Raw genomic sequence first — 26,191 nt, 5'->3', positions numbered from 1 at the left:
ATGTTGATATTTTGTGCCCAAGAGGTGGTACATAACTCTGTACTCCTTAATTGTGGGCCACGCAGAGTGGCCTTTTTCTAAGCAGTTGAGTATAGGATTGGGGAAAAATGAATAAATTACAGTGAAGAAACTTAACAAGTGACCTCTGCCAGATGATCAAGATCAATATCACCAGTGATAAGTCATTTTGGTAGCATGTTCCCTTGATATGATATGATGAGAGTGCTCCTTTACTTCTGTGTTCTTCCTCCCCAAAACCCATGTAACCAAGTGAGGTTATATTAATAGCAAAGTGAGGGATATTTTCCAAAATTCCTGGCCAGTAATTCTCAAGAGTTTCAAGACTATCAAAAACAAAGAAAGTCTGAGAACCTATTATAATAACAAAAAACCTAAGAAGATCCAATGACTACTTGTAATGTGCTATCTAGTGTGAGATCCTGGTACAGAAAAAGTACATTAGATAAAAATATAGAAAATCTGAGTAAGTGTGGACTTTAATTAAAAGGTATGAATATAGATTCATTAATTGTAACAAATACACCAGCTAATACAAGACGTTATTAGTATGGCTGGTTATGGTGTACATGGGAACTTTTTTGCACTGCCTTAGTAATTTAAAAGGTCTATTTTCTAAGGTTATTTCAATAGTAATATAGCAATGTAATGAGAGAGTCTATCAGGAAATGGACAACAATGCCAGAAATGAAGAACATGAACATCTCAGTGGAAATAGAGCAATATAATAAGATAAACTATTGTAAATATAATATGTTAATATTATACATTTTCTATATTTAATTTATAAACATAATTATATATTATATATAATATAAATATATATAACATAATGTAAATAATATAAATAACATTTATCTTATTTACATTATATATAATACATATAATAAATATAAATATATATATAAAATAAATATACTGTAAAAAGATTGAGCAGAAGGCAGTTCAGAAACCAAGTAACAACAGAAAGACTAACCTCTGAAAGAGAAAGATGTAGATTTGTATCTAATGAACTTAAAGCCAATGGCTTGGCCAGGTCTATGTGTTCAGAAAGCAGAAAATATATTCAAGTAAAACTCCCTTATCATATTAAAAGAGAAAATGTATAAATATAGATGTAAGGATTATTGGAATATTTATACAAAGATAAAAATAACTATTATAAGAAGAGATCTTCAAATGTCAATGATATAAAAAAAGCAATGAGAACGGATGGAAGAACTCTGTGGGATTATTTATGTAGGCTGTGTGAGGGGTGGCTGTGTGGGGTGTTTAAAGCATTAAACGAAGAAAGGAAAAATGAGGGAACCGAGAGATTGGAATTTTCTGGAAACAGAAACTTTAAAATGAGATATGAAAGTGTGCTTAACTGTATAGATTCTACAGAAATGAAAGATCATTGGAGTTTTTCAAATATGAAGTTACTAGTTACTTCAGAAGAACATAGTAGGACTAGAAACCAGATTTCAGGTCATTAAGTGGTCAGTTATAAGTGAGGTGGAGAATGAAGTACACTCTATGTCATGGGTAAAGGGCTGGAATGTACATATTCTATTTGTGTTAAGGTACTGTCTCTGTCACTTGTTAAATATGTCTAAATAGACAAATTACACATTTAAGCTGAATTTATGAATGTTTAAAATAAAGATAAAACTAACATAATAACCAAGTTATGAGTATTGAATGTGTATACCACATTTTTGGCATAATGAATGTTCAGTGATTAGTAGTATCTCTTTATTGTTATTACATGTTTTAAAATGTTGACAGCAGAGGAAGAGAGAGAAAAACCACTTATTGTCTCAAATAATTTTCAGTAACAATACATTAGCATTTTCAATCATGGCAAATACTGTATTCAGTGGATGATGGGATAGAGAGGGACATGAAATAAGTAAATTACTTTAAGAAAGTGGAAATTTAAGTGATAATAAAGGCTAGAGTATAGGTGCACCATAGGGAAGCTGAAAAGAAGGGAACGTGGACAAAAATGGATTGGAAAGTTCAGTTAAGTTAATGTAAGGTAGGATATAGATCATTAACATGTATGTTTAAAAAGAGGTGCAGATTGACATAGTTTTAAATACACTGCTTCTTGGTGACATAGAGATCAATATTTTCAATCATACAATACAGCTTTCACTGACTGTTGGATACTATTGTGTCTTGAAATCCTGAATCTAGAGTAAAATATTTACATCAGAACATCAGTGAAGTTCAGGTTCTTTCTTCTTTATAAAGAGGTATAATAATGCATCGAGCATGACCCAGAATCTCCTAGAGTTCATGTTAATTACATTTGTTATTGCAACTTAACAAAGGTATATAGAAGTTGGAAAAACAACCCTACAATGGAAGTTGAGATTGGATTGACTTAAACTCTTCTTAATCAAAGGCCTTGCCAACCTATTAATTTATTATTTTTAGTTTTGCACAAGTTGTTTGGACACTCTAACCTTCTATTTATTTAATCTAAATGTGGGGTAATAAAAGTAACCTACAATTAAACTCTTAATAATGTTTAAGACTTTTGGAGAAATTTGGGGAGTCTGACTGACTGGTATTAAAATCCATTACATTAAGAAATATAGGGGACTTGAATAAAGGAATTGTCAGTCCAAAACTGATTGCAAATTGGAATTGTCAGCCATCTAATTACATGTGTACAGCTGTGTGTATGTGTGTGTGTGTGTGTTAATATGTTCATTAGATTCATCTGTTTTATGAGAATGGATATAAAAGAAATAATTATTAGTTTTGTTTTCCAGTTTTTGGGTCACTATGACTGACTGTATTTATATATGTATATCCCTTTCATGTTGAGACAAATTTACATATATCTTAATGTATAAATTAATGATAAATATATATTTATGAATAATATTTATATATATGATTTTCTATAGAGAAATAACATTTATATCTCTATAGAGAAATTGTATTTATTTCAATATTATACATATGTGCATATGCATTTATTTGTGTGTGTATTCCCAAAACAATAAAGAGAACAGCAAATACTCCATTAGCAGACCTGCATTTTGGGTAAATTATTAGAAGGCAAATAATAGTAATGAATGAAACTAGGCATAAAATTTGTAGACTAGAAAACCAGTACTGCAATAGAGCAGAGAACTTGTCTTCTCAACATCCTGGAATGTGACAGATTGTGGACATATCAAATGTGGCAGAGAATTGGAATTATACATGAGTTAGAATAGATTAAAATGTTTTTGCATCATTCTCCCTACTGTTTGAAACATAATTCAGAGGAAAATGTCATTACAAAACATTTTTTAAAAGAGCTACAATTAACATCATCAGAAAGAAGAAACAAATCATCTGAAATCAAGAAGGATAACAGGAAAGAGACAAAAAACAACACAACCACCACCTCCTGAAATTAGAGAAAAAAATTACTAGAAATTAAGTAAATAGAACTGGAAAACAAAGATGAATGGGTAATCATGAAATCAAAATAAAACACCAGATAGAAAGTGATAGTTAAAAGATAATGCAATTAACTAAAATTCCAGGACATCCAAAAGCCAAATATTAAAAGTCCCCAAAACAGTGAATAGAAAACATAGGGTTCATGACTGTCAGATGAATGCAAAGAAATCTCCCAGAAATGAAGGATCCAAGACTCCATATCAGAAGGGGCTCCTGAGTGTCTAATCCTGAGAACCACTAAAGACTTATCTTGGAACATTAGTGTGAAATTTCAAAACACAAAGGAAAAGAAAAAAATATTATTATTGCCATGAAAAGAATCATATCACATAAAAGCAAGGAGTGATATGTTCATCCTTCTATTTCATCAGCTGTGTTGGATGGTACAATATGGTAGAAAACACCTTCGAAACATTAAGGAAAAAATAATTCCAAATGAGAATTGTGTACCTAGGTGAACAATAAACTAGGTGAGAAGTCAAGAGAAATTTTCAAGCATGGAGAGACTGATAATTACCTGCCTCCTACTCCTTCTTTCTCAGGAAGCAAACTGATGCTGTTTACTGGCATTTTATTCACTCTTTCATACCTAGTCATAATTTGGGGCCCACTTCAAATATGAAGCTTCAATTTTTACATTGGCTTTTAGGGATTCCCATTTCGATGCAATAGTTACTAACTTCGAGAATTTCTCAAATGTCTTCCTCTTAAGGACAGGGAAAAACACAATCCCTTCTAATCTTTCCTTCCTATCACTTGTTTTTCCTCTTTGGCTCAAGATGTAGGTTCTAAAAAGAAATGTTAACATTTCTTCCTTTCCTCCTATGCACATTTCCACCATTCCATCCTGTTGAAGAATCCTGAGTTATTATAAGAAAGATTTGCCTCACTTCCTGATATACTGCATGTTGAGTCAATGTATAATCAGTCAGATCCATAGTTCAAAGGTTTTTGTTATTTATGGTATGTTTTAAAGATTTCTGTGATTCTCATAATGTTATGAATCAATATGTAAATGATTTAATGGACCTCATGTAATTGTAACTACAACTTACTAGTCAAGAAATTTTAGAGGAAATTTATATAAGAGAGCAACACCTTAATCGTATCAAAAAAAACAGAACACAGAGAGGCTAATGTGCTTGTCCCATATGACATATCCAGTCAGTGATAGAATTTGGTACAAAAGCAATTTTAGATTATGTCTAATATATCACACTGTTTCACTCTTAGACATGTTGATCTAATACTTCTTTGAGCATAAAGCTTTCATTTTTAAAAAATACATAAATAACATTATATACATATGTTTCTATAAATGTAAATATGCAATGCAATTAAAAAGTTATGTATAACTACTATTGAAAGCATTTTTAAAATACTGATTAATCTTCAATGAAGGCCAGTGACCATGTTAGAATCCTAAGATATCACAAGTTTTTAAATATTAGGCAGTGTTTTCAGTAGTACAAAGGATATTCCACAATACTTTCAATTTGTGAACACTGAATGACCTCTTGTAACCATATCCCTCCTCTGGTTTCTCATTGTCCCTGAAATTATTTCCATTCAAGGTTTTTACTTGTTTGTTCATTTGTTGGTTTGCTCATTGTAAATTAAATACTTGTTTGAAAAATATGCTGTTGGTATCTGTGTGACTTCTGGGCTGAATTGTGTAACCCTAAAATTCATATTTTGAAGTCCTGACCATTAGTACCTCAGATATGGCTGTATTTGGAGATACAGCTTTTAAAGAGTTAATTAAGGCAAAAAGAGGTAATATGAGTGTCGTCATAGGACTGATGTTCTTAAAAGTACAAAGACCACGTGAGGACACAGAGAGAGGATGCCCACATACAAGGCAAAGAGAGAGGCCCTCTGAAGAAACCACTTCTGCTGACTCCTTGATCTTGGCCTTCTAGCTTCCAGAACTGTGAAGAAATAAAGTTCTGTTATTTAAGCCACCAGTCTGTGGGATTTTGCCATGGAAGCCCTAAAAAGCTAATGCAGTGGTGTAGCAAAAATAAGATAGATGGACTGAAAAAGGCTTATTAATTTGGTGAAAGTAAGACCCACCAATTTCATATTTTTGCTTAGCATCTCAGTCATGTGGTTTGTAATGACCTGCCCCTCCCAAGTTTTCTTCATGCTATCATGGCTTCTGATATACGACTGCATGCAGTGGCAGTTAGATTCTCTAGGAAGATGTAAAATGCAGTAATTCGTCACAGGAATCATTTTGTCATCTAGAGGTGACAAATGTAAATATAATCATACATATTAATCTTTCTCTAAAGGTCATGCATCATTGCCAGCAATTTATGTTGCTGCGGCAAACCCTGAAGTTGCCTTATATTTTTCCTCCAGCATGGTTATGACATTGCCAGCATTAAAAAAAATTGAATAAATGTTTCTTAAAGCATATTATACTGCAAATTATTGAATAATGACTAGGACTGAATGTAGTTTGTCTATATTATTCATATTTCTACCGATCTTACCCATATGTTAATTTTTGCTTTCAGGACCTTGCAAATATAAATGTACTCATAAATTTTGCATAAATACAGCTAGAGATTGACCACATTTTCAAAATGGATCTATAAGCAACTTTTATTTTCTCCTACATAAAGTTTTAATATTGCAGTAGTCACTTGTATAGTGATATTAAAAGATGATATTATAGTTAATTATTTGCTTTAAGTGCATTTCTTGATAGTATACAGTTCACTTGAAAGTAAGGTATATGAATGTAGTTTACTTGTATGCTTATAAAAACTACTATTTCTTAGAAATCTGAATCAAAACAGTTCTTTACAGAGGAGCTGTGCAAGATCATTTATATTAGAATTAAAATAGATGATAATATAAAAAAACAACTTAGCTCCAATGTAATACTGATGTTCACAAGGTTGAAATCCATGTTAATAAATAAATTAAATAAATAAACTGCCTTTTGCATTTGTGTTCATTTGCATTGTTCAATGACCAGTCACTGGCTTGAATTTCCTAAAGTCCCTGATTTTTATTTGATCAGTAATATATAATAAATGTGTTTTAAATGTCATAAATCCATGTGTATTGTTTGATAACAAGAAATTGTAAGAAACTCTGGAAACTATATAATGAATTTCTCATCCCAAATTTAAATTATCAGCACTTTTTTCCCCAAAAGATTCATAGAAAGAGAATTTAAAATTTTATCTATGATCGAAGACTTCAGTGGTCTTGTGACTTATTAAAACCAACCTTCAACACATCAACACAGTATGAAAACAAAACCATTATTTAGTTTAATCTGGTGTTTCAACCCTGAGGCCTCTTTTTATAAAGAGGGATGTTTTAAATTTCCTTTTTATAAGTTTTTATTTTTTTTTGGAAAAATGTGACATTTTAATGAACACCTTTAATATGAACTACTGTTAAGATCAAATGTAGCTTTTAAAATGCAGGACTTACATACTGAATTTGATATTATCGCATTTATTTAAATTTTCTGAAAGGGTACGAAAAACAAATGTGTTTTGGCATACAGTTTAAAAAAGAAAAAGAAAACCTTTGAGTTATAAGAAGATGGAGTTCAGAAAGTATTATTTTTTCCTCAAAAGGAATTAGAAGTCAGCATGTTGCTATTGCTCCTTGACATAAAGACAGCATCTTTGTTTTATGTCCTCTGTATCTCTGAATCCTGCAATGCCATCACAGCAGAGTGCACTGAACACCACTTTAAATGATAAGAGTTTCAATAGGCACTTTAGTGGAATTAAGAAAAATCTAACACTCTTCCACCATGATGCCACACAGCTGTCTTCATCCTAGGGTGTCATGACAGTAAATTGTATTTAATAGGCCTGAGCTTGTCTCAGTGTATTTTCCAAAATAACAAAACAAAACCAAGCAAATACATATAATAAGATTTATCTTGTGTTGGCAGAATAAACCAAAACTGACAATATGATAAATAGAGCAACTTGCTAGAAACCAGATAAAGGAATCTTGTCCTATAAAGCCTGGTGTGTTGGGTGCGTGCGTGCATGTGTGTGGGATTTCTGTTTGTGTGTCTTTTCCTTCAGTTCTTCCTTTTGGTTGAGTTTTGTCCTCCGCTGCTGCTCTAAGTGACTTTATCAGGGTTATAACTCTCTTCTTCGCCAAACATTTCTGCCAAGACTTTAAAGCGGGGTCCCCAGTCGGTCAGATAGTCGTAGTCCTGGTCGGCTTCTGTGGTGAGGGAGTCTATGGAGCTCAGGGAATCTGCTACCGACCCATTTCCTTCATATGCATATGTTGCCAATGAATCATATGGTGGGGCGGCTGGGTCCACATCATTTTCCTGCAGCCTTTGATTAATGAAATCCCTTATGTCCGTGTTATCTTCCACAGGAGGTCTCAGACGAGGTAAACACAGAGAGTCGGGTTTTATATCCCTGCGAATTTTGTTATCTTCAATCACCTTCGGATTTCTCAGAGCACCAATGTCAAAAGCCTGGGTGTCCTCCTCGCCACCTCCTTCATCGTCGTAGTGGATCACATTGTCCCTGATGTCTTCTTTAGAGGTCATCAGGGTGTCTTTCTTCTTCTGCCTTCGCAGAGCTACATACAGCACAACTATGACTGGAAGACAAAAATGGCAATTTGAACATGTCACTTCATCACGTCAAAAATCGATGAGGACTCCCTGAACTTTAAGGGCATCTTATTTTCAAAGTAACAAAGTAATCGATAAGCATCATACCTATGTTTATATTTTTATGTCTGTTTTTTTTCGTTGTCTAAACTCAATTTCATTTTGAAACCATAGATACAAGAAATCAGAATAAAGTTACTCAAAAAACCAATGGTTTTCTTAATGTGTATTAAATTGAAATATTTTTGTGTCAAGTAAAAAGTGTTACAAAATTAGTAAGAAAGAAAATCACAGGTGTCTTAGTATACAGAGAGCTGTACAGTGTTGATGAAACTTGATTATTATAGCCCATTAATAACACTTAGATATTATTCATAGCTAGATTTCTCAATGTTAATGTTAAAATATTCATGTGACAATGACTTTTAAAAGCCATAAATAAGAAAAAAAATAAAGGAAACAGGTAAGGAAGAAAAGAAGAATATAGAGCATAAGGGCTTTGGTTTTATAAACCATATCAACTAAGAATTTAATAATTTCAATTCTGTGTCCTGCCATATTGAGACATTTTCTAAACCAAATACCTAATGTTCAGATAACTTTCTGAACTATGATAATATTTTTAAATACTTAATTTATATAAACTAATTATTTAAATGTTCCTTTATTCCTTGTTGACTCACAGCCATCCATTAAATCAAGTGTTTATTTCTTCCAGCAATAAATGGTCACAGATTCAAATGATGAAGTCAGTGCTCAGTTTTGTCCATCATAATACACCTCCTCCTCCACAGAGGGGGCAGAAGGTTGAATGCCAAAGCATGTCTGATTTACCACAGCACAGTCTGGAAGTCTCTTGTCATAGGATGAGGGAGGAGAGAAGACTTCTTGATGATCAGAGCCTATTTATTTCAACTTCCTCCAAAATTAGATTTTGACCAACCGAAAGGAAGGAGGAGATAAAGGTAGAGCTCTGTACAATGGGCCTTAGATGTTTAGCACCCTGTCCTCACAGATTTAGGGAAACTCTACAACTAGTAAGACTATTGTTTGTTCACCTGGGAAATGAGTAAGAAACTGCAGGCCTCATAGAGGATCCCTGCTATAAAATGGCATTAGAGTTGCCATGGCTGAAAAAGATACTACTTAGACATGCCTGAGAGCCATCTAAAATAAATCAAACCACCAGAAGAATCTCATGTTTCCCCTCATCCCAGGAAAGACATGAAAATGGCTAAGAACTAATGAAAAGATCTAAAGGAGTCCAAGACTAGTGCAAGGGCACTGTGGCCACTCGGTGAGTATTTGGATGAAGGAGCAACAGATGGCAGTGCATGATGTGGTTGAGTAAGTTTACTTGCAGCACCATAAGAGGACCAAAGAGGACAAAGATGAGCATCCAGAACATTCCAAGTCATGGTGTATTAAACAGAAAATTAACTATAATAAAATAGAATTCAATACTGATAAACAGTCTTCTTTCAATCCAGATGTGACAATTACAAAAAAGAAAAACTGAATTATATGGTAAATTGGGAAGAGAGATATACAGACAGGACAGAGAGATAGAGAGAGAGAGAGAGAGAGAGAGAGAGAGAGAATATGTGATTAATACTGGAACCAACCTAAGAGTATAACAATGCACAGTAGGATTGCAATCAGAGCCCCAGTGCTGAGTCCTACAGGTAGGAAAATTGCTTCCACATTACACGACAGGATGGTACCATCAGAGTCACACCTACAAACTCGAATAGTCATTGTGTTTGTGCTGCTTTGGACAGGATAACTGCTGTCTTCTATTACAACAGGGAGGAAGTACAACTCTTGCTGCCTGCGGCTGTATCCATTTCTTTGGGTTTCAATTCCAGCTGTGTTGTCTGCAAAACATGACATTTGTGATAAGATAGTTACTGTGAGTTTCAGTTCAAATCTTAAAGCTGGTATCTGTTAAACAGTAGGGAGTGCTTCTTGAATCAATAAAATACATTCATATTTTAATTCTTTCTTTTATCCTTATGAAAGCTGACAAAATGCAATCAACTGTAATCAAAACAATCCTTAGGAAAAGAAGAAACATTAATCTTGTCTGGTGTAAGACATCAATTTTCCATTCAAAAAGAATACAAAATTGTTTATGAAACAAAAAATGTGTTGACCCATTTTTTCCTGACATCAAAATCTCACTGAGAAAAAAAATACCTCTGTGGATGTTTTCTTACATGATAGAGGAGTAAAGATTACAAAGTGTTAATCCATAAAATAGCTAGCAACCTATTCTTTAAAATATCAAAAATATTTATATACCATTTCAGATAAAAACTTGATTTTTAATTTTTTCACAAAACTATTCACATGTCAGTTAGTATAGAAACATAGAAAGGAAAATAAAATCGGTAAAATTATCAAGATTGATTAAAGATTTTTAAACAATGAATTATAACAATAACTACTTTATTATAATTAAATAATTCATTTTAATTCTAATAAAATTAGTAAATTATATTTACTTCCAATAATTCAAGGCAAGAAAGATAAAAAATTTTTCTATAAATGCAATTAATATTATTGAAAGTGTTATTTCATATGCATTTGTTCTTTACTTCTTTTACTTCTACATGTAGAAGTGGAAATTTTGTTTTATCCATAACACTGTTTCATTTTTTGTCTATTGAAGTAACTCCTAGAAACATTTAGCTATTTTTAGGGATGTATTAATATTTAATTTATTATAGCCATACATGATATCCACTTTGGAATCAGGTAAATTAATTTTAGAAGCATATATTATTCATGAAAATATAAGTGTGTCAGAAAAATGTTACTATCTCAATAATATTCATTTATTTGTAGATTCTAATTTAAAGAACTAAAAATTAGGTAGCTTCTCTATACTCATTTCAGTAGGAAGCACCAATTTGAGAAAACTTTACATGTTAAGATAGTTTGGCATTGGAAAATAAATTTGTTATTCTATACAGGGTAGTTTTAAATTGAGAAACAAAAAAACAAAATGTCAAAAATCTATTAAAATATTCCCAATTCGAGTTAGTAACCCATGTATTTGTGGTGACACTAGAAATGGAAAAAAGGGGACTTGTTGAAGTAATATTGAACTTTTCAGCAATTGATGACTGAATAACACATCTGGTGACAAGGAACAGTCAAGGATTAAAATTTGAAACCTGGGTGAAAGTAATAATAGAATGAAATAAGAAAATGAAAGTAGAAATAGAAAGCCAAAGATGCTGGTGTATTTGTACTTGGGGAGCTAGGGATTAATGTTCTTGAATCCAAGTTACGTAGAAAGGCAGCCTACCTTTTCTTTAATATTTACAATAGTCCCCATTGTCTTTGGTTTCACTTCCCACAATTTCAGTTACCTGAAGTCAAACACAGTCCAGAAGAGGTGATCCTCCTGCTGACCATATGTCGCCTAACATCATAACACAATGCCTCCATAATTGACCTCACTCACCTCATCATGCAGGCACTTTCAGCTCAATTCTTTGCAAGGAGAAGGGGGAGTATAGCACAATAAAGTATTTTGAGAGATAGACCACATTCACATCACTTTTATTACAGTATATCATTATAATTGTTTTATTTTATTATCATTGTAGATCTCTTACTGTGCCCAACTTATAAATTGAACTTTATCATAGGTATGTATGTATAGGAGAAAAATCATTGTATATATAGGGTTCAGTATCATCTGCAGTTTCAGGCACCCACTGGGGTTCATGGAACATATCCCCTGCAGATAAGGGGAGATGACTATATTTTCAATCCATTATTATTATTGATATATAACCATATAGAATCCATTGTCCATGATAGGAAGAAAAGGCACATTAAATTTCATTTCCACCCTTAACATGTTTTTCCCAAAGAACAGATAAATAAAAAGTGATATACACATACAATGGAATATTACTCAGCCATAAGAAAGAAGGAAATCCTGACATTTGTGACAATGTGAATAAAACTGGAGGAGTTTATGCTAAGTGAAATAAGCCAGATAGAGAAAACAAATACTACAGGATATCACTTATATGTGAAATCAATTTTTAAAAAGTGGTACTTGTAGAAACAGAGTAGAAAAGTGGTTGCCAGGGGCTGGGAGTGAGGGAAATAGGGAGAGGTTGGTAAAAAGATACAAACTCTCAGTAACATGATAAATAAGGTGTGAGGCTTTAATATATAACAGGGTGACTATAACAGATAACACCATATTATATAATTGAAATTGCTGACAGAGTAAGCCTTAAATGTTCTCACACACAAACACACAAAGCTAAATGTGTGTGGTGAAAAAAAAGTTTCTAGTCACTTAAAGAAGCCTTACATTTACACTTAAAATATAACAAGATAAAACAGGGAATAGAGTAAATGTCATCTGCGTGGCAAATACATGCTTGAACCATGAGAAAATAATATGCTATGAGGCATAATTATCTGATTCATATTATCATAAATAATCAGATAGAGATTCTCTAGCAAAGATGCAATGTTGGAAAATAGTCAATGCTTATATTCTTGAATGATATAACCATCTACCTCATGATACAAGACATCTGATCAGCATTCTTCATCATATTCATCTGTGGAATCTAGGGGATCAGGCATCAAGCCCTGTAAGTTCTATCTCCATCCACTTATTTCCATTCTCACAGCTCTTAACCTAATATAAGACTCACCCAATTTCTGCAGTAATATCTGAAGTAGTTTTATATCCTTTTATTGTCTTTCCCACATTAAAATAAAACTGATCTCCCTAAAATGCAAATCTGAACTTGTTACACTCTTGTGTAAACCTTGCAAAGACTTCTCAAGTCACTGGATTAAAGTTTAGCGGCTTATAGAGTGACTATGTGGTCCAGTCTGTCTTGGCAGCCCTATTTTGTATGTGCTGTTCTAATTAAAATTAGTGATATTGTCCAATTCTATTCTCAAAGTGCTTCTCAATTTTTATAACATATATGGTCTCACTACTTCTAAGGCCCTTCATATTTGGGACCCTGTTTCATTTACAGCCCTTCCTCACATTACATTATAGGAAGCTGCAAATCCTACTGAAGGTCCTTCTGTGACAAAATGTAAGGACTCTGATTCCCTTCCCCTGAGTATTTGCAGAAAACTAAGTTTTCTCAAAACATCCTTTGACTTCTATTAATCATTATCATCAGTTCACCACAGTTTGTTCATTGGTTCTATAAAGGTCAATTTTAGTAAAAACTTAGTTTTTAATCCCTATTTTATAAATATGAAAACTTAGAGGTGATAAAATAACCAAAGTCATGGAATTAATGACTGGAATTAACTCAGAACTGACTAGTACTGAGCTTTAAGATTTCTAATTCACTGTTTTGTATATTTTTGTAGTGATTGTACTAGTAGCAGATATGATAATATTATAGTAGTGGTGGTAGAAATGTAAGTGTCGGTATGACGGCAGGGGTGGGAGCTAAAATCATCTTGAAGGTGATATATGGTTAAGGTATTATGTTAAAGTATTTGCGTGCATTATTTTATTAAATACAAATACCATGAGGTTGATTTATTTTAACCATGACGTTAAAAGTATTTATTTATAAATTAAGAATCTGCTGTTTAGGTAGTAACGGAGGGGACTGAAAAACTGTCGTTCTAATTACAAAGCCTGTATTCTTAACCCGTACTATACCATGTGTTATTCAAATAAAAGTTACTAAGAAATTACCTATTTGTATGTATAAGTAGTGTGCATGTGGAACAAATGATATATTTAAGACATGGAAAGCATTCAATTTCCCAGAGAGATTATTGCATGCATGATGCATTAATGGACCACCCATATTATAAGTGGAAAAAATTTGCCTCATTAGGTACAATCTATATAGGTTAAATATTCAATTTACTGCTAGATATAGAACTTCCGATTTCCCATATATGGATTTCCGTATTTTATGAACTTGAGCACTTTGAAGAAAAGCATCAGTTTCTAAATTTGTGTGTTCTTTTACACAGTTACATGAGAGGAGATAAATTTGTATGTGGTTAAACTTACTTCTGAAGTCACGGACTGTAAAATTTGGTTTGATGGCAGCTTCAGGTGATACTCTAAAAGAAAATTGCTGCCCAGCAGGTGAAAGATCTCGGTCTGCAGCACTGACTATCTGAATTATCTGAAACAAAGTTGAGATGAAGGTTGAAGTCAGTCATCAGTTTCAAAGGGAATGTGACATACCAGGCTGATATGTTTATTTAATGAAGCGTGCAAGTGGGCATACATGACATTTTTAGGATTCATATCAGTGAACCAACTATTTACAAATAATTTTTATAAACAAATATCTAAACACAGGTAATCAGGGCAGGCACAAGTACAGGAATCCAAGTCAAAATCTGCATAACTAAACAGCCTAACAGCATTGAAAAGTCATGCTAATAAGCAAAATAACATCAAAATGTACTTGCTTGCATTTTAAATTAGATAAAATAAATGCTTTCAAAACTAAATATGAAAATGCTTACTGGAAACAAAATCTCTGATTATTTAAAAGCCCTTGCTACAGCAAATTTTTGTGTAGTTTTGTTTGTGAGAATGAGTTTTATTTTCATAAATAAATAATATGATGAGAAAGAGAAATACAAAGGATGCATATCTGCTTTTGTTATGTTCATTTTCCCCAATGGGTAAAAATATAAATCATGTTTTCAGAGTTTTTTAAGATGTAAGTGCTATCGACCCTATTTCAAAATTTTTCCTAAATTACTACCATAAGATTGTGTATCTAGTAGTTAAAATGCTGATACTTCAATAAAATGCCCTTAAGAACTTGAAGATTAAAAATAACTCCAGAAAACCAAACTATGAAACTGACAATTCACCACATAGATAAACAAATCAGAAGGGCTTTGAGACATTTATTTAACATATCAAATGATTTTGCATCAGGGAGAATTTCAGGAAGTGCGGGTGGAAGAGGGTGGGGACAGTGTGGTGGTCAGGTGATCACTCAGAATAAATTTGAATTTGCCAGAGGAAGACCTTAGATTTCAAGAGCTATGTCCTGGTCACTCACAGTGGACACAGCGTGCATCATGTGATCTCAGAATGATGCCATTAAACATGGGATTTATTTAGTACCTCTTTTTTAATTTCATGTTTAAAACCCAGTTGGTATGACTATGATCTACCTTCCCATTCAGCTGCGTGTACATGTGTATGCACACACACTCACACACAAGCAAATATACTGGGACTTTGAGTATCTGATGCAGTATTAATAATTTATAATTTGAAAAATTAGTCCTTTAATGAGAAATGCATTCCTGCTTCAGTGTAAATCAATCACCCAGGATCTGTTCACCCTTCAGAATCAGCAAGCATAAGACTTTCATTATTCAATAACAAAGGCCAGATCATGGAATGTGACGATTTTGTCACAGAATTCACATAGAACCTGTAAAACTTCAACATTCCTTCACATAGCCCATATGTTTAGCTCACCATATCTCTTCAACAAAATTTCTATAAATTATATGGGAATTGATTTGTCAAGTTTTGTTTTGTTTTGCCTTTACTACTAGCAATTAGCTTAATGATTTACTAAATTAAAGGTATTTAACATCCAAACGTATCAAGAACATAACTTTAGAATGAAGAAATGTCCTTTTAAATGGCATACAGGGATAAAAATTTTGGTATAAACTGGCATTTATCTGGGGTTGACAGGTGGAAGTCTTGACTAAGAAAAACAGCCCATACTTCATTGATTCAATATATAGATCATTCCTGATTTACATACAGTGTCACTTTTCTCTCTTTTTTCTTCTTTTGATAGATAGATGAACATGTATTTATATACACATACATACATATTCAATTAAAATCCCGAAGAGATAGATTGTTCCAATGCATAGATCTTGGACCAGGAGCATAACGGCTGGGGTCAAAAGCAGAAAATGTTCATATACTACACGCCTTGAAAACTCAACTGGCATTTAAGGGTTATGCTTTTTAAACAAATGTGTCCCAGTAGGACGCATATAAAAACCCAAAAGATATTTTTTAGAGAAAGATCCTCTAAGGATCACACAGATTCCTTCTTTGTCCATATAGAAGAAAATCAAATTATCTCAAATCACTTCTACTACTCCCAACTTTGTAAACTTTTAATTTTACTGGACACACTTAGCAGTATTAAATTGATTTCTGATACCAAAAGGCTATCATTTAGTATATTACAAGGTCCTGATTGATCTGAAATAACTGATGTTCCTAATTATCTACAATAAAGGATTGGCTTTTGGGGGCTAGAGGTGGAGGAATCTGGAAAGTAGAAAATAGCTAAGTTCTGGAAATTTGGAAGATCTCTTATACCTTCACAAAAAACCAAATCAGATTATTTATTTGTGTAAACATTTATGTAGCATCTACTATTTAAGACACTAAAGCAGGCATTGTGCTCATCCCATGTAAGCTGAAGGTATATTTAAGGTGATAAAGGGCTAAAAGTTTGTTTCAATTCATTTCTTGTACCTATTCAAAATTAAGAATGCAAATTTACCAATTGAAAAATATGACTAAATAAGTCATAATGTAATAACACTAATTATTTTCCTAAACCATTGGGGAAATAAAGCATTAGAGCATCATAGTCCACTAGAACTATCTGTACCGATGGAAGTAGTCTACATCTATGCAGACAAAAAATGGTAGCCACTCACCACATCCAGCTATCAAATAGTTGAAATGGGGCTAAGTGTGAGTGAGAATATTGATTTTTAATTTAAGTTAATATAAATTTAACAGGTGTATGCCTATTGGACACCACAGCATTGGAAATATGGGAAATATTGTCTACAAAGCAGTAGAAAACATTAAAACTGAAACAAATATTAAAGATTAAGGCATGACCTTTTTCAAGAAAGATACTGTTTCAAATATTACTATTTTTTTCAGTAAGCATTAAAACTTCAAATTTACTTAAATGAATATTTAGGCTATTCAAGGTGATTGAAATACACAACAAACAAAAACATATTGAAACATTTTCCTTTGGAACCTAGGTGCACAGTGTTGGATTAACTATTATTTCATGACACACTCTCATCATTTGCTCATGTCTGATTCCTTATGTTTATTTTATTTTATATTATGCTATGTTATATTATATTATATTATTATATTATTCCATTCATTTATAATAGTGTAGAAAAAAACACTGGCTGCCTTCCACCACCCACATTAAATCTAGGATTTTGATTGTAACTTCCATTGATTGTGTGGTCCTCTTTCATAACATCTCCCCACCAAAAGCAGAACAATATTAACTTAGAAGGAACTGTCACTCTGGTGTTGTGAATAATCCAGATGTTCTACTCAAGTCCATGTGAAAAAGAAGCTTTACATTTTTCATGGACTTGAGAGTTTTTCTGTACTCTATCATAAAAGCATGCGAGCAGAGCAAGAAATACTCTGGAAGAATAAACTCTAAAGTTGTTTGTTTCCTGGATTTATAGTTATGATTTCTTTAGAATTTGCACAGTAAAGGAGTAGAAAACATAGCAGAATGTGCAATCCTAGGCCTTTTAGTTATACAAAGAATATTCTCTAGGTCATCATCACTATCCTCTGTGGTATTACTTGAACATCCATACATGTATCATTAATTTATGAGTTTACTATCTCTTATGGTTTCTTTTATGAAAATATATGATCTAGAAAAAACACATATACAAATATTTACATATATGTGTCTCCATTTATGGTCTTATAAACTAAAACACATGCATGTAGTGGGTCTTTACACACCCTTAATTCACAATATGGATAAGATACCTGTCCTGGTTTGGCATTTTCACACACAGCTGTCTCATATGGCACAGATATTTCTGGAGGAAACTCATTGACATCTAGGACATTAATCAATATGTTGACTTTGCTGCTTAACAATGGGTTACCTGTTGAAAATATAATAAAGGAAATTATTACAAGATCTAGTCAGTTGTTGCTTTTATAGTAAGTAGTATTTCTTTTTTTAATCAGCCTTTATACCAAATCCAAGTGACATCCTCTTTTGGGAACTCTGAGATATTGTGTACAATACAAATGATAAAAGAGTAAGTAAATCTGGAACCAATGTTTCCCTGTCAGAGCACCGGCAGTGCAGTATACCAGTACTTACCCCTGAAAATCACTGCTGAAGTTAAGATCAACCATTTAGCTGGTATTTTATCATAAGAGTAGCCATTCTGCTCAGGTAGAACCAGTTTTCAACGATAGTGGTATTTTCCACTGGATATATATGTTTTCTATGTTGTATCCATATAATATAAACTTTATTGCATAGAATTATCTACATATTTAAATAACTCACTTAAAATGACTCCTGAAAGGAATGATATTGAATCACAAGTACAGGGAAGGAACAAAGCCTTTGCATAAATGAAAATGAAAACAGATTTAAGGAAGTAGAAGGGAGAGATAGATCATAGAAAGCTAGGATATCACCTTTGTGATAAGAAAGGAAAAAATTAGCAAACTTTTCTTCCTACAGCATCAAAAGGAACATTGGTTTGAAAAGTGTTCATCAAAATCCCATCACAACTTTTAGACCCAGCCAATAACAGATTGTCTATATCCCTGTCATTTGGTGTAGACTAGAAATAATTAAGTTAAGGCATGACATAACACACATTTGCAACTTACATGTTATAAAATTTTAACTTCTGAAATTTTATAGATGGATGAACTGCTCCAGATTGTTGAAAGGACCTTACCTAAAGGCACACATCTAATGGAATGGGAAATTAAAATTTGAACCCAAGACATTGGAAATCCAAATACCATGTTCATTTGCCATACACTTCTGTATTGATTAGTTTATGTGCTAAATTCTTCATCTGCAGTGTCATTGAAGATTCACATTAGTGATCATTTAGACCTCTATCTGAATTCTTTTGAAGAATGCATGCACAAATTTCACCACATGACTGAGTCTGACAAGCCTACGGTATCCCGCTATGCTAACATGTATTAAAAAATAAAACACATGATAAGCAGCATCTTAAGAAATGTTCACATATTCACACATGACACAGTGAAATCCATCATTGTGTACCAGTACAGACAAGATAACACAAAATGAGGATAATTGGTATATTTTGCAATTCAGGATGTCTTTATAGAAGGTACATTGATAATCTTGGAAAGAATGCAAAAAAATCTATTGTTTACAAATTAATGTTGGTCCCAGGGCATGATCTTACTTGATAGGAAAAATTTGGCTGAGTTTTCACAAGTTATTTAATCTTTCTTCAAGTCAGTTTCTTCATAAGAAACATGCAGTATTAATAGGTCCTAATGCATAGGTCTGTTGTATGAAATGAGATGCTGTTTTACAAAATGTGAGATTACTTTTGGTAAATCACATCACTCTTACCACCAACTGCACTTTATGGAGACTAACTAGCTCTCTGCTTCTATAATTTGTATTAATTACTTATATAGCATAATATGTGGGTAAAAGTCAACAGCTGGGTAAACATGGTTCACTTTCCTAAACAAACTGGATATTGTCAGAAATAACAAGTAAATAAATGCCCAATACTTTACAATGCTTATAATATAACTATAGTCTAAGACATATTACATAGATTGCCTCATTTAGGATGCATAGTAACCCTGCTGTAAGCACTATTACCATCCCCATGATTGTATGTGGGACTCCGGGTGGGCAGTGGGGAGGTAACTGCCAAATATCCCAAGTTGAAAGTGGTTAGATGGGTTTGGAATCCATACATTCTAATTCCCAGTTTATGCTCTTAAACTCTATCCTATATTGTGTATAAGAAAAACAAAATTTGACAATTATTTAGCTACTTAAAAAATAAACAACTGATTCACATTACAGATTACAGTTTAGTCATAAATTCATGTGAATAACAACCTATTCGACCTTTGAGAAACGTAAAAATCAGTCTCCACTTTCTATTTTACTCATTACATAAAGTGTAAGTTCTGAAGCCACATGAAGAGAATTTTGTTTTTATTTTTTTTCAAGGATCACAGTTTTATTTTATTAGGTTAGTGTGAGGATGCGATGTCTTCCAAAAGGGACGAGATTTCTTCCGTAATTATGTTTGTAATATGGATTCACCTTTGTAATGCATAAACTTGTTATTAAAATTCATTTAATCCAGTTTTTATCCATAAGAAATTCCCTTTTGGTAGTTTTAAGTTACTTATTCCCCACAGCATATATTTTGACATCTGTCCCAGTAAGTAAATGTCACAAAAATTAATTATTATTATTGTAACATCTTATTATCAAGTATTTCACAAAGGGGTGGTTTTGGTGCTTAGCTAAGACAAATATTTGTTGTGTGAGTTTTTCCTGCTCACTGTAGGGTTTGTATAATTCCTGAAATGTCACTAGTCATAACTGTGGCAATTACAAAATAAATTTCCAGACAGGGATAGAGGAAAAAGTATAAAAACAAACAAAACAATACTTTTAAATCATTGAAAATGAGTGATTAGTTTATAAGTTTTCATTATACTATTCCCTCTTCTTTTTTATATATGTAAAAATTTTCATAATTAAGGATTAAATTGTCACCTTATATTTTTAAGTGCCACCTAGGGAAGCACTACTTTGTTCAAGAACTACTATAATCAGGTAAGCAATGAACTTTTTACAGGAGAATATAGTTTATTAGAGTGTTAAGTAATTACTTTTTCAATATAACTTACTGAATTACATATAAAAAGAAAAAATCTATGTTTTCTTTATGACTTACTAATCTGTATGTGGGAAAGCAATGATGAAACTTGTCTGACCTTGATTTAGCATGACCATCATTATAAAATTTTGCCAGGTAGAAACTAGTTATCATTGAATACTTACAAAGTAAATTCAAATACGAATTCAGTAAATATTAAATAACCAAAATTTTACACAATTCATTGCTATGTTTCTAGTAGTAAAACCATTCAAACTCTTATTATTATTGACCCATTGCTTATTTATTTAATAACAGTTAATTAATGGTTTTATGTTCACATCAGGTTATCAAGAAATAATTTTATTTTTGTCCCTCGTGCCTTAAAAAATGTTTTGTTAGAGCTTTTTTTCCTATCCCCTCGTGATATCTCAGTAAGTACCCATAGCTTTCTGAGTCAATATGAATTAGAATTGCTTATTATTAGTATTTTCCAGTAAGGCTTAAACTAAGAAAACAAAAGGTAAAACCCAAATTATGAAAACTAGGAACAAAGGAGAAGACATCACATTTTTATTACAAATGAGTTAAAATAATATAAAATATATTATAAATTACTTTATGCCAAAAATTTAGTTAATATAGATGGGTTAAACAAATTCCAAGAAAGCACAAATTACCAAAGCTGAACTCAAAAAGAAACAGAAAATCTTTATAGACCTAAAACAAGTGAAGAAAATGAAGATGTAATTAAAAATCTCCCCATGAAGGAAAAAATTCATGTCCACATGGTTTTGCTGGGAAATTCTATTAACTAATTAAAGATTACATAATACCAATTTTGAACAAACTCTTTCAGAAAATAAAGGACAAAACACTTACCAACTCATTATATGTATCCTATACCAACACCAATCAAAAACATCACAAGAAAACAAAATCCTGGGCTGATACCACTTACAAACATGGGTAAACAAATTCCTTAACAAATTAGGTCCAGAAGCATAGTATAAAGGTAATAGGTAATGACAAAATCACATTTATCCTAGGAATGCTAAGTTAGTTTAACATCCAAGAATAATGTATTTATGTAATACATCATGTCAATGCAAATAGAAAATCACATGGTTATCTCAATAGACACAGAATTAGCATTTGACTATACCTAATCCTAATTTCAAAAAAAAAAAAGCTCTAAGCAAATAATGAATAGAAGGCAACATTTTCAAGCAGACATAGTTTATCTATAAGAAGTCTATAACATCATTATCAATAGTGAAAGACTGAATATTTTCTCTCTACTATTGGGCACAGGGCAAAATGTCTGTTCTTGCCACTTACTTTCACCATTTTACTTGAGGGTTTATCCAAGGCAATCAAATGAAAATAAAATTTTAAAAAGCAAAAGCACTCAGAAATGAAAAGAAAGAAATAAAACTAATTTTATTCAAAAATGATGTTACCCTATAGATAGGAAATCCTAGAGTCCACAAAGAAACTGCTAGATTTAACAAGGGACTACATTAAGGCTGTGGGATGATAAAGCAATTTTAAAAAATGGCAATTGCCTATGTAATATACTAACAAAGAACAAACTAAATGAAATTGACAAAACAATTCACAATAGACGCAAAGATAATTAAATATTTAGGAACAAACTTAGCAAAACATATTCAGGACTTGTAAACTAGATTCACAAATCCTTGTTCAGAGAAATAAAATGGATTGTTGATGGAACATGATTGCCGGTGGAAATATAAAATTGTGTAGTCACTTTGGAAAATAGGTTGAAACTTTCTTTAAACATTAAACATAAACTTATAGCCAGCAATTCCACTCCTAAGTATCTAACCAAGAAAATGAAATATATGCCTAGGTACACTGACGTATTATACATTTAGTCCAAAACTGCAAACAATTCAAATGTCTACCTTTTGATGAATGGATAAACATTATGTGGCATAGCCATACAAAATTCTTCAACAAGGAAAAGGAACAAAATACTGATATGTGCTACAACATGAATGAACCTGAAATATATTATGTTTCACTGATGAGAAAAGAAGACTGCCCTTGCTCCTTACCTGGAGCTTGATTAGCTACAGAAAGCAAAAAGTTTCAGTGCCTGTGAGTTTCTGAAGTACACGAGCCTTCCGAATATTCCAGCCCCCAGCTGTGAGCTCTTCCAGACTTCCTGGAGCAGATATTAAGCCATTCCTCTTAGAGGAACCCTTTTAGAATTCCTACCCCAAAGAAACTCTGATAATTTGTGAAGCATCAATAAATAACAAATCCTTGTGATAGGAAGTATTAAAATATATATTAAAAGGAAAGAAGGGTTCTTTCCAGGGGCTGAAGCTGGAATGGACCCTGCAGGGCCTGATGGCAGTGTCCATGGTGAGGAGACCATCCCTCCACCTCACGGGCCATGCTGGACCTTTACCCAAGGGGGGCCTGCTCCTGGGGGTTGAACTCACTACAGGAAGATGCCCTGGGTCTCCAGATACTTCCAGCAAGGCCTCTGCTTCCAGGGAAATCGGTCCAGCTATCAGCAGCCACAGCACACCCCACCCCAGGCCCCCCAGAGTGTGGCCACAGACATTCAGTGACACATATCACCCTATCCAAACTGCATGGGCTCCAAGCCCAGCTCCCTGCCTTCTGTGGTTATGGGTTGTGGCTGGGCCAGAGCCAGCTTGGCATAGAGCCTGGCCTGGAAGGGTTGCCCAGCAAGGCCAAAGAGATTGGTGACAATTCCTGGAAGCCCCAAGTCATACCCTGAGTGGAAATTCATGGCCCCACTTCAGAGCCTGGACCTTGAGACGGAGCAGGACAGTCAGGACATTGTTTGTGGCATCTACATGGACAAGAATTAGGCACAAGGAGTTAGGGTGCCCAGTGCACCCATGCTCATTGACTGGAAGCCTGTGGACCTGGTAAAAGGGCCCACAGGACTTCCCGCTGGACATCGCCAAGGCCTGTCCCCAGTGCCATGTCCGTTCTAGCCACATCACCCTGCCCAAATTCCAGGGGAGCAAGGAGGCTGAGAAGGAGGGATTCATCAGAAACCCCAAGTCTGGAACCGGCCAGACCAGATGCTGGTTCTACATGTGAAAGAAAAGCCACTGTGCTTCCAGTATGACTGCTTTTGCCCAGGTCCCGGAATATGCAGCTGGCCTCTGGGAATGAGGTGGGTCTTCAGAGAATCCTGGCCATGGCCTTTGGTGTTCAGCATTCCTACTGGATCCCAATACCTTCCCACAGCCTCCTGTAACCAGATTCAGTGTACAGGGGAGGGGCTGGGGGCAGGGGTGCTGGTTGGTCTTGCCCCATTTGTGGCTTGAGGAAAGAAGAGAGCCCTCCACCATGATGGACCACAGCAGTGACACAGCTGGGGACCATGGGGGAGGGTGGAGGCCTCTAGGGAATGAGTAATGGTTCTCACCCTTTGCCAGGGCCTTGGCTTTTATTTTGCTATTTTGTGGGTGGATTATAAAATAAAATTTTAAAAATTCACCTGTGCCACCTAAAAAAAACTTAAAACTAAGAAAGAAAATTGTTGCTTCTCTCTGAGTGGGTGCTGTGGTTAGCTGGAATCATCTGGTTTCATTTATTCACACGTCTGGAGCTTAATGCCCGTAGTTTGCAGAGGTTAGATGGAAGAGTAGACAAGGATACTCATGTATGGGGTCTTTATGTAGACTGGGCTTTCTCACAGCATTGGGGCTAAAGATCAAGAGCAAGCCTTTTAAGAATGAGAGAAACCCAGGCAGAAACTCTTGCTTTCAAGACCTAACACAGTCACATAGCAACACATCTCCTCTGTGTTAGTCAGGGAAATCACTAGCCCATTTCCAAATTCAAGGGAAGGGAAGATAGACCACACTTCTTAATAGAAGGAATGTCAACCTCATTGTCAGAAAACAGAATTGTACATCCCAGAAAAAAACTAAATTTTAAATCCAAAGGGAAAAATTAAAATTGTTATAAACTGTGGCTCTTATGCCATCTTCCTCAAAGCAAAGAACTTCACAAGGAACAAAGAAAAACCATTGGCTTTATCCACAGTTCTTTTTATATAGTTTATCAGAATTCCATATAAGATTTCATTTGACTAATTGTTATGATCTACAGAGTTTGAAAATTACAGATCTATAAATGCCCATCCACCAGTAAGAAAATTTGGGCATAATCTTGCCCTTTGATTTGTATCAGAGCCAAGACTGGAATCCAAGTCTCCTTACTGCTCTTCACTGCCCTATGATACATATAAAGTAACTCAAAGAGCAGGTAGACACACTGCCTGATATCTGCCATGTAAATGATAACTGTTCATTTTCAATGAGTCACACTACACCACAATCTAGCCTCTATACTGTGAGGATGCTAGGTTTCTGTTCAAGGGTCAAGGTAGTTTTTTCCTTTTATAAAAAGCACATATTAAATGCTCAATAAATTTTGGCCAACTGATAGAATGTTTCCAAGAACCAAATGATAAATGTAATTGAATATGTTTTGCAAACCATAAAGTACCAGCAAACACAATGTTCCTAGTATGTTGAAATACACTGGAGCTATTAGGCTTCCTTATTTAAAAGTGACATTAGCCCTTTGAATAACTGCAGGAGTTAAAAGTTCATTTTGTGACTGCACTGAATTGCAGCTATAACAACTCCAAGTATAGAATCTTAGCTTTTTATGCCAGATAACCTGAGTTATACTGCAAACTGAGCAAGATACAGTGAATAAATATCACAGGCTTTTTTGTCTTTTCTCTTTAAATCATTTCACTTTTAAATTACAAGTTAAGATAAACTATACATAGTAATAGCTCTGTTAAATTACAGTAGTATGATCTGGAGTTAGACTGAGCAATCCATAAAGGGGATTTAAATTATTCATATATATCTATGCTAAAGTCAAATATTACCTTGTATGATATTGGTAACAAAAGGTGATCCAAAGAAAAAAATCTTTAAAATATCCCGAATCATATTTTTCCCCAATGAAAACAGTAGAAAAACTTGCATTGATTTTAAATATTTGCAATAACATAAAGCTTTAGATATTCTGAGTTTCTTAAGAGCTGGAACTACAGCCTATCATCTTTAAATCTCTAAGACTTACTATGGTTCCTAGTACATGCTAGCAAATTGAATATATCAATGAATATACTTTCAAAATCACACTGAACTGAGAAGCAACAGTAAGTTAAATATAGATGATATAACAGGAAACCTCTTCAAATCATGACCCACTGCCAACATGCAAATCAAAATATGTTCCATGAATTCACCTATCATCAACAAGACTTAAATTTAGATGTTATTTCACTTTATATTAAACTATCTAAAATTTTAAATTTTCTTCTCAAGTTACCTTTTC

The 26,191-nt window shown here is 33.5% G+C and overlaps 1 protein-coding gene across 2 annotated transcripts in view; it reads right to left on the bottom strand.

Moving 5' to 3' along the window:
* Positions 1–6,908: 6,908 nt before the first annotated feature.
* The window catches only part of CDH12 (cadherin 12), a 996,051-nt gene continuing 976,768 nt past the window's right edge, over positions 6,909–26,191 (bottom strand). The window contains exons 10-13 of one of the 2 annotated variants that reach the window (XM_036896727.2): positions 17,922–18,043; positions 14,142–14,259; positions 9,721–9,972; positions 6,909–8,082 (exon numbers count right to left, since the gene is read on the bottom strand). In XM_036896727.2, the coding sequence (XP_036752622.1) occupies positions 7,583–8,082; positions 9,721–9,972; positions 14,142–14,259; positions 17,922–18,043 (992 nt within the window). In that variant the 3' untranslated portion in view covers positions 6,909–7,582. The remainder of the gene's footprint in view (positions 8,083–9,720; positions 9,973–14,141; positions 14,260–17,921; positions 18,044–26,191) is intronic. The other variant, XM_036896726.2, reaches the window with a different exon arrangement.

Source organism: Manis pentadactyla, chromosome 2, assembly GCF_030020395.1.
Source record: "Manis pentadactyla isolate mManPen7 chromosome 2, mManPen7.hap1, whole genome shotgun sequence".
Taxonomy (NCBI): Eukaryota; Metazoa; Chordata; class Mammalia; order Pholidota; family Manidae; genus Manis; species Manis pentadactyla.
Note: the sequence above shows the minus strand (reverse complement) of the source record. Positions and strands in the feature narration are given on the sequence as shown.